Below are 10,368 nucleotides of genomic sequence, written 5' to 3'. Positions count from 1 at the left end.
AAAACTTGGAATTCCATCTGTCAGAGTGAAAATTGACCACTCTGCTACTAGAAAATCAAACACTTCACACATAATTTATAAGTCAAACATGTCAGGAACTACAGGAACAAAAACCCACCCCAAAAAACAATCTCCCTCCCCACCAACCCCCCCCCCCCCCAAGAAAACAAAAAAAAAAAAAAAGGAAAAATCCACAAGCAAACAAACAAACAGATCCAAAACAAAAGCAAACAAACCTATCAAGCCCGAAATTCACTCCATTATGCATTTTCTGTAACAATGAAGTCAGTATAACTCTTGAAAAGTACAAACTGGGTCTATTAGCTAAGCTAATTAACATAATTGTGGAACTAATTTGATATAAGTTTATTTTATAAGTTTATTTACTTTTATATGTTGAAACATATAATGCATAAACAAAAATCGAAGAGCTTAACTTCATATTCTCATTTGGCTACTGTGAAACAGGATTTTTTTGTTTTGCAGAGTGAACCAATTTGCTGTAGAACACCACCTCCTTCCCCTCAAAAACCTAATCCTCATGCTTTTTAAACAGAATCCATGATTCTCTAATGTATTTAACAACACAATTTTCAGCAATTTCAATATGGACCTTAACTAGCATTTGTAGTTTATATAGAGCATCAAATTCTCAAATGAATTTTAGACTATTTCCCCATGCCCCCATTCTACAACTAGCATTTCAGATCAGGATTCTCCATCCACTTTCCAAGCTTTTAAGTAAAAGGGGTCATTAAAAGAAAGTTCCAATATTATATTAATATAATTAACATCCCTCCCTCCAGTTCAAAGTCACTAAAAGAATCACCGGGGGTTTTTAATGCCAGAAAATATGGTATGCACTGGTACTGTCCTTCACATTTCTGAGAAGAGGCAGCAAAATAATATGGAAAGGCTGTCTACAATCTTGAGAAATGCTAAAGTTTTCTACATTACTTTTTCCTTTTAACCTTTTTCCTGTGCTTTCCAATGGGTTGACAAGGGTAGGCCTATTTTTCTGTAAAACTGCTTCTTCAAGTAAAACTGAAAATTAATTTTAGAAAATAAAGAGCTTCAAACATTGTGCTAAACAACTATTTTTGAAAGCAATCTGAATCTTACAACTTTACCTAAAATTTGCAGAAATATTCAGAAAAATTAACATGATTTTAAGACCCACAAGAAGACCGAATTTGAATTCTTAATTTGGTTATTTTCTGATCTTCACAACTTAAATAAGTTTAAAGCTCATATTCTAAAGAAGAGACATGATTTAAAAAAGCAATTGTCCGGTTTTATTTTGTTTACATTGCACTGAAAATTTACATCATACTTTTACAAATCCTTTTTCATAAAAATATACTTCTTTACAAAAGTGTATGCATTAATATAAGAGGAGTAGCCAGTTGCAGAAGAAACATTTTAAACGATCTCAAATGTATTAACCTTAACATTAATGAATGAATAATAGTTATTGCAGTCATTTGAATAAACAAGAATAAATAACAACCAATGGTATAAAATATAAAACAGCATCCTTTTAGTAGAATACAGTTGACAGAGTTGTATGAATATTCAAAACAAAGTGTTGTAAAATGATTTATAAGAAATTCATCAAACATTATAGAAATCCAAGCAGCAATCCTGGGTACAATGATTTTTGGTAGGCACTCTCTATTACGGTAATAAAAAGGTTATTTTCACAGAATTATTAATGTCTGAAAGGGACAATAACAGATAATTCACACTGGCTAACACACAGCATTTGAGAGTCATGCTATGAATGGAAGACAATGACATACACCAAATAAATTACTGAGTTCCTGTTGAATAATTCTGATATGAAATAACTGCAAAACTAAAAACTGCATTTCCTTAAAAGTGATTCTGGAATGTCTAAAACTCGTATTTGAGGGCTGTGGAATCTGAATTGTCCCTAAAATGAATGGATTGTCCCTAATAAAATCATGGCTTTATATATATATATATATATATGTATATAATTTTTTTTCATTGCACTATGGTAATATATTCAATTTTAAATGAGCTGTAAGGATTTTCTTCCATAGAGTATATGGAATATATAGATAAAACAGATGGGAAAACACAGTATTTCCAAATTTTAACTTCCTGTTGTCTTGTAGATAGGATCCAAAGTTCATTGGAGTCTCTTAGAATCCATCAATTTCAAAGGGATCGCATCACGCTTTGTGCATACATTTTGTCAAAATGCTGAAGGAACAAACAGGTGAGATATGGCCTAGTTTTAAGTAACATGGAGTGAAAAATGGCCTCCTATTTTGGATATAGGGATTTTGTTATTAATATTACTGTAAACTGCACTTTTTAATAGGAAATATTAAATTATGTTTTAACTTTTGAAAGAAAAGTAAGATGGTCACTCCTGAACGCTCTTCAACATTAAAGGAACATAGTCACATACAAAACTCAATTCATATTAGATTATTCATTGTAAAATTTGTCTAGATATATGATTGACAAAAGAAATAGAAAAACATTACAATTTGTGGATATTGTTAATAGAAACAGAAAATAAGCTTGACTTGGAATATGAAAATGAAACAAGATGTAAAGCAGGGAAGAAAATTCATTTTATAAGGACATGAAATTTTAATTTTTTTCGGTGATACAAAAAGAGTAAGTTATACTTGCTGATTTCTAAATACTACATCCTGGACTTAGAAATGCAACTGTTCTGAAAAAAAATAAAATTACTCAGAAATTCGAGTGTTCTGAGAAAAAATAAAATGCTTAAAGGGCTGAAAAAGGAAAATAGATACAAACTCACAAGAAAGATGTAGCATATGACTGTTAAAGAGAAATCAGTGACCTATTGTCTCCTGTAAGTATAGCTCTTATTTTCTACCTATATCGGTTTTTTTTAACCCAGTCCCTCTATTATATTTTTTATAAAGCACAGAATACTGATAGTGGATGCTCCTCCAATATATGCAAATATGTTTTATGTTTTAGAATAACCTCCTTTTTTAAAAAAGCAAATAAACTGTGAGTAGCACTCATGGAGTGCAGCAAAATTTTTTAAAACTCTCCGTGGCATACACAAAGAAGAATTCTGATCCAGTCTATGAAAAACAAAATCAAAACAAAATAACTACAACCCAGACTTGCCTATCATCCTCAGGAAAAGGTGACCCACTAGATCCTGAAAAGTGTGCTTTAATTTTTTTTTTCATTCTTTTTTTCTTTTTTTCTTTTTTTTTTTTTAAGCAGTGAACTGTGTGTGCACTGTGTTGTGTGTCAATTCCCAGACTTTGAAGACAAATCATTACCACATTATACCATTGTGCAAACAGTGTTCAAGTTGGGGTCAAATCGTACTGCTTTCCCTTCCACTGACTTTGCATTTGTGTCATACATGGGGTTTTCAAAAGCAGCTTGTCCATTATTATTTTCATGTACAGAGCATCCTGTGTACTGCGTTTTAGGTGCAGTCCTGTAGAAGAAAGACAGAACATTTGAAAACTGCAGTTTTCCTTAATATGGTTTAAGAATCAGAACAGAGCTTAATTCTCAATTACAATTACAGGAGCTAAATATGACATCTTGATTTTCTTTTACATTATTTATGTTAAGAATTAGTACTGTCTTTATTGTAGTTTAAGGGCTTTATGATTCCATGGAAATAGCCTTCAGTTAGAACTTAGTTAACAACCTTAGAAGAGGCTATTGGTTGTTATTGTATCCATTATCCAAGCTGTTATCCATTCCACTTGGATAATCAGATTATAAAGAGTACAACAAAGTCTTGTAAAGACACAATAATTCCCCAGTAAGATGAGCTTTCCTTTTTCCCTTTGGAGACTCAGCAATTTTACCAAGAATAAGTTTATAGCTGAAACGCCCTCTTTTTCACTAAATAGCTCAAAGTACCAGAGTTCAAACCCTTAAAAGTGTTCTATATTGCTATACAAAATGCATACTATATTCTAAGTCATCAATACAAAAAGCCAAGACAAGTGCTTAAAGAATACAGCTAATAGCAAATACATAAAAAATTACATGGGCAATTTATCATATACCGGAGCAGCTGAAAACAAATAGTGCTAATTAAAAATGGTTTAAACTAATGTTATCCTGTAACGTATATTACTAGTAGTATTGTCAGACTACCAGATGTAAATCACCATTTTAGCAGTTATTATGCAATGAATTGTCTCGGCATTAAAGGAATTAGGGTTTCTTTAGCCATCAAATGCTTTAAAGCTACAGGAAAAGTTTACTGCATCCAAATAATTAGTATTGGTCTAGGTAACATGAAAAAATGGATGAATTTAGACTGATGAAAATGAAAGGCTGGTGGCTATTTAACATAATTGCATATGAACTAATGATTTCAGATGCAGAAAGATTCACAATGAAATCTCTTAATGACATAATGTTTGCATATATAGTTGTATGCAAATGAACTGGTCAGGCATTAAGATAAATTACTCAGGATATGATTCGACTCTGTCACATGAAGAAAATAATAAAGGCAATTTATTCTTTTCATCATGTGACAGAATCTTAGTCAAAAAATCTACCAATTATATTATTCAGCATATGCTAATAATTTACAGCATCCATTTTATCATTAAGAGATAAATTTATAAGATTTTAAATAAATAAGAATGAAAGTACAGCACCGTATCATAAACTCATCTCTTACTTATTATACCAGATATTAATAAACGTAGGAAGACCTGTCTACATGCATATTTTGCACAGTCTTTTTTTTTTTTTTACAGAAAACTTAATTTACACTAGCAAAAACTGAAGACAAAAAAAACCACCAACACTTAGAGGAATAGGGGAATTCCGTATATATAATTTGTACTTACCTTTGTTTATAAAGATAAAAGCCAAAACCAGCAAATATAAGGGCAAAGAAAGGCACAAGGATAGCAATGGCCACTGAACTACTATTTGTACCATGTGGTTGATTAGAAGAATTTGAACCCTCAGACATGTTAAGACCTAAAGAAAAGAAGAAAAACAAGTAATATCGTATACATGTCTGTTATCAGTAGCACATACGACTCCATAATCTTTGGAATTCAAGAACAACTTGTTACTAGGTCATCATCATATGTTTTGCTACATACATACAGCTGTATGCTGAGGCCACCTGGAATTGGAATATATCCCATATTCTGATGGATATGTGGATGCCATATGTTGGGAGAACAGTACACGTACTCTGGTACAGTAAATATCTTACAGCATAATTCTGCATGGGATTCAACTTCTGTATGCAAGGAAAACACATTACTGTGATATGAAAAGTCAAATTTATAATAATGCATATATTAGATTGACTATGTGGCAGGTTTCATTTGTATATTTCATTAATTAATAAATACTACATATACAAAACCCAAACACACTATCAAGGAAAAGGTCAATCACCTGAAAAGAAATTTTGAAAATTGAAAACTCATTACTTCCTTAGGCACTGCTATTGATACACAGAGGGAAAGAGATAGGAACAATTTTGAATAGTTAAAGCCAGATATTGATTAGAAAAATAGAAACATGACCTCCTGCATGGCTGAAGAATACAGTATCTACATAGACAAGTTATACCTCTTTTAAATGTGAAGAAAGGCTGTAACAATGACCCAGACATAAAAAAAAAATTCTTTTCAGAAGAAGTGGGCACTGGAATGGGCTGGCCAAGAAGTGGGGGAGTCACAGACCCTGGAGGCATTTAAAGACAAATAGGTTGAGGCACACAGTGTCATGCCTTAGTCGATAAGGTCATCTTGGGTCATAGGTTGGAGTTGATGGTCTCCAAGGTCTTTTCCAAACTAGTTGATTCTGTGATCCTCTAATGCATCTTCAAAGTTAATTTTCAAGATTTTAACTGGATCGTTTATGAACTGTTTAGATCATAATGTTTTATGAATTTCTCGGCCATATAAGACAATATACAGAAATTTTAAAAAACCAACAAAGCACCAAAAAAGCCCCAAACAACCATCCACGGCTGAGACCACAATCAACCAACAACAATGTGAGGAAAACTGTGTGAGAATAACAGTCAAAAAATTTTATTTCAGAGAAGCTAATTTTGAGTTTGTGTGCATGGAATAATTAAATGGTAAGCATGCTAAAAAAAATCTCTTCAAAGACTGTGAATTTCTTTATAGTGATATAATTTATTATATCAGCTACAATTAAATATTGTATAGAATTTGACTCTTAATCATCCTTTTCCTCGAAGTTATACACCAATGAAAATAACCTTCAATATATTACAGAAATGAATCTCAAACATATCATCCAAATTCAAATGAAGAAATATAATTTTTGTAATAATCTATCTAAACAATTTACCAAGGAAGTCTTGCATTTAATTTTTCTTAGATGACTTTAAAATATTTTAAAGTTAATAAAAGGAAATAACTTATTATATTAATCTAAATAAAATATTTCTTGATAAAGATATTTCTAAAAATTCTGGCAAAGTAATTTGCATAAGAAATTACAGTGAAAAACAAGATCAGTATGTTTTACTGTGAGAACTGTAAAAGATAAATTTGACTTTAGATTCCTTCTTTCCAGAACATTCAAGAATTAAAGAATTTCCTGATTTTACTAAAAAAAAATAAGAAGGAACAATATTTTGTGTCTGAAAGAACATAATTTTTCATCCACAGATAGCACTTTTATGGGAAGGTAAGAACTTTATCTCAACAAACATTATATTAGTAAAAAGCAAGTCCTCTTCTAAGGTATTCTCAACAGTATTTATGATTTAAAATTCAGAATAAACTAAATTCAAATTCTCATGTAAGGAGAAATATCACAGTTCTTAAGACAACATTAGAAAAGAAAATTAAATTATTTTCTTAAATAGCACAACAGAATGTTGATTCCTGAGCTTTGTTACTAAAGCTCTCTTAGTATAGAAACAAGAAATTAATTTTTATGAAATAAACACTTATCAAGTAAGAATTTTTTCTTTGTAAAAGTAATATAAGTATTTATTTGCAAATATTTAACAGTTTCCCTCTTCTAACAAATGTTTAGGTGAAATGGTGTTTCAGCACCATAAGCAAGAAACCAGTTTATCAAAGCATTCTACAACATGGGTTTTCTAGATAGCTGTTAAGATATGAAATTAAATGCATTTTACACATAATTGGTTATAATAATTGCTCAAAATATTACAAATGAATGTGAATACTGAGAAGTAGATTGCAAGTCATCTTACAATTCATTTGTAATTTATATCACTTAAATGACAGTTTGAAGATATTAATATCTCAATATTCTATGAAATGTCAATTCTGTAACATCCTGCAGATACCCTCAAACTACTGGATATAAGAAAACTGAATATGGAACAATGAACGAGCAAAGAATTAGAATTATTTTAATACCTATTCTTTGAAGCCCAAATTGTCCATAATCTTTACCCTGGATGAATCCTTGAAAAACATATGTTGCTCCATCAGGTTCAGCAGAGACCTGTAAATAAAAATCTTTGAATTAAGTGGGGAAAACTGTTGGATGTATCTATATGATAGGGAGCTATTGTATTCTATATACCAATATGCTTGACTGGTAGCTGTTATTCCCCATTATAAACACCCTATTTTTATAGGAATTTTATATAGAGAGTTCAAAAGAAAAGGCAGGACTGTTATAGGCACTCGTCATGGTGGTTTATGGTCACATATGACACCTTATACTACATTTAATTGTACTTTTTAAAAACTAGTAAGACCTAAAATTTCTGGTAGTTCAAATGTCAGTATTATACTTTATAGTTTTCTGATTTGTTTGGGAAGTTAATTGAAGAAGTTATATTGCATATAATCCTAAGGATGAGAATATTGAGGTTTTAATAGTTGTTTTAAACTTAATAAAAAACCTCAAATTAATTGAAAGTTATTTCAATTTTTCTCAGTACCTGTCCAAAAGAGCACTTTATTATATGGCCATGGACCAGAAGAACATTGAATAAAGCTTTGGTAGAAGTATAAAACTTTAGTATAAACTAAAAGTCTTGTGGGAGCAAGGGGATGGTTGTGATCCCATGATTATCTCTCTTATTACAGTAAGTACAGTCTAGTGTACTGCATACAACTCGACATATACTTGCTTCTAAGAATAATTATGTTTAAATTCAGTGTTTTCTAGATAGGTTCCTTCAACCTTTCCCCTTAACCTTCCCGTTCTCAAGACACAGCATGTTTTTCAGCAGTGACCTGAAGCTGTGTTTTCACTGAAGACCATGTACTTTTTTAGGTGACTTTTTACTTTGGGCTAGAGTAGCCTCTTTGTGCTAATCCAAGACTCAAGGGAAAAAAAGGTCAAGTAGGAGCAGTATGTAAATAGCATATGGAATATAGGAAGTATACTGTCTAATTTTGTATATTTAGAAGTCTGAAAGTAAATTCATTGCTTTTGCTACCTCAGGAGCGTGTTCTTGAAGCCTTAAGTTATTACAAGCCAAGAGAGTTAAGTCATTTTACTAGTTCATTTCTTGCTTAATGAGTTTAGTTTAAGGTTTTCATTCTGAACCTTTGAAAAAAAAAATTGTTCAACCAGTGCCACTTGTTATAAAAATAAAAATTTGTGTGTACAGTTCAATGTACACATGGCATGTGCAAACATAGTGGTGTCCCTCTAGTGCTTAACTAATAGCTGAAACATAAGAAGACACACAAACACCTTAAAAAATCAGATGTAGTAATAAGGCTATATGAGTGTTTATACTAATCCAAATAATTTTAGGCTCTTTCTTTTCTAAAAATTCTACTTTTGCCTCTATTTATTCTTGGAAGGCATTTCCTTTTCATGGTTTAATCACATCCCAGAAATCTGGACTATTTAACCCTCCCCTTTACCTCTCCTCAGTTACGTGTTCTCTTCCTCCCTGTTTTAAAGAATAAACTTGTAGCCCAAACCCCAAGGGGCCTAATGCTAAACTGGAGTAATCTATTTTGTTTTACATATACATGTGACAGTTCATCTTTTTCAAGGTATTTTTTAAAAATCATCAAAAAGTAAAACGTATCCTAATATAATGATTATAATTGTTGTTGTATTAATAGAATATAATATTATCATCAATGGTTTTATGTTTAATTATTATAAAATTTATAAATATATTGGAATACAGAGACATAGAAGAAGCCTACAAGAAAGGCTTCTGTACTAACACACATTATAATTTTGCCTACACTCTATGGCTGTTCCCACATTTTCCCTTGGACTGGTCTCCTGCATTTTACAAGAAAATTTTCATGTAGCTTAATGAATCAGCCTTACTAAAAAGATTCAGTTTGATATGTCTGAGGATTTTTTGGATGTAAAAACCAGCATGATTTCAATCATACAAAAAAAAAATCCCTCTCTTTTGTAGCAGAAATATACTCACAAAACCATCCATAGCCCATTTTTCTTCTTTCAACTTGCTTGCAGATGTATGGGAGGGTGCTTTAATGAGATATATGTGGAGCATTAGCCGAGCTTCCTGGCTTTTATACACTCCTGTAGAATATAGTTGTAAAAATTTATATTTGTGTTGAATAGAAAAATAATGTTATCCTTGAGAATAAACACATAATCTCTTTTCCTTAAGAAGAAAACCAAGAAAAATAGGTACCAATTTTCAACATTGTTTGTTTAAAAAGATGCACTCTATTTTGAAATTATTTCAATAATCCTAAGATTTCAATAGAAACAGATTTAGCTTAGCCTGTAGAGAGGAGAGAAGGGAAACTCCATACACACAGCTGTTACTTCAAGCTTTAGGCAAAACATTGACAGCAATCTGATTTGAAATTGAAAATATTGTTCTGATTCAGGAAGAATGTATTTAAACCTCACATCCCTACTTTCAATATATATAATTTAGTCATTACATAGAAAATATCATAATAGGAACATCCACACACAAATTTGATTCCAAAAGCTGCTGCTAAATTAAAAAAAAAATTAAAATATTTTTTTACAATTGGATTGTTCTTCATAGTAGTGTCAGTTACAAACCAGTTTCTTCCATATAATGAGAAGACTTGTATGCCAGTTTATTTACTTTGTAGACATAATTATTGACTCATTCTTGTTCTTGCAGAATAATTATTTAGAACCCAAATATCATTACTTGTTAATTTGGAAATGAAAATAAAATACCACAAAATGTTTAGTGACTTCCTCTTCCATTCCTAATTCGTGTCTCTTGTGTACATGCCCAAATTGAAAAAAAAAGCCTTTTCCACATTAAGGATTGGTGACTGCCCTGTAGGAGGTATCATTACATACCAATAATCTCTGAGCTAATGAGAAGGCTTACTGCCATGTAAACACTACACTGAGCTCAGATGAATG

General features: G+C 31.2%; 1 protein-coding gene across 3 annotated transcripts in view; it reads right to left on the bottom strand.

The window, feature by feature from the left end:
* Positions 1–1,375: 1,375 nt before the first annotated feature.
* The window catches only part of CSMD3 (CUB and Sushi multiple domains 3), a 581,587-nt gene continuing 572,594 nt past the window's right edge, over positions 1,376–10,368 (bottom strand). For all 3 annotated transcript variants that reach the window (XM_059467476.1, XM_059467484.1, XM_059467493.1), the window contains 4 exons: positions 9,416–9,528; positions 7,410–7,497; positions 4,863–4,998; positions 1,376–3,475 (listed from right to left, as the gene is read on the bottom strand). In XM_059467476.1, the coding sequence (XP_059323459.1) occupies positions 3,316–3,475; positions 4,863–4,998; positions 7,410–7,497; positions 9,416–9,528 (497 nt within the window). In that variant the 3' untranslated portion in view covers positions 1,376–3,315. The remainder of the gene's footprint in view (positions 3,476–4,862; positions 4,999–7,409; positions 7,498–9,415; positions 9,529–10,368) is intronic.

Source organism: Ammospiza nelsoni, chromosome 1 (genome assembly GCF_027579445.1).
Source record: "Ammospiza nelsoni isolate bAmmNel1 chromosome 1, bAmmNel1.pri, whole genome shotgun sequence".
Taxonomy (NCBI): Eukaryota; Metazoa; Chordata; class Aves; order Passeriformes; family Passerellidae; genus Ammospiza; species Ammospiza nelsoni.
The sequence above is the reverse complement of the archived record's forward strand: the minus strand, read 5'-3'. Positions and strand labels throughout refer to the sequence as shown.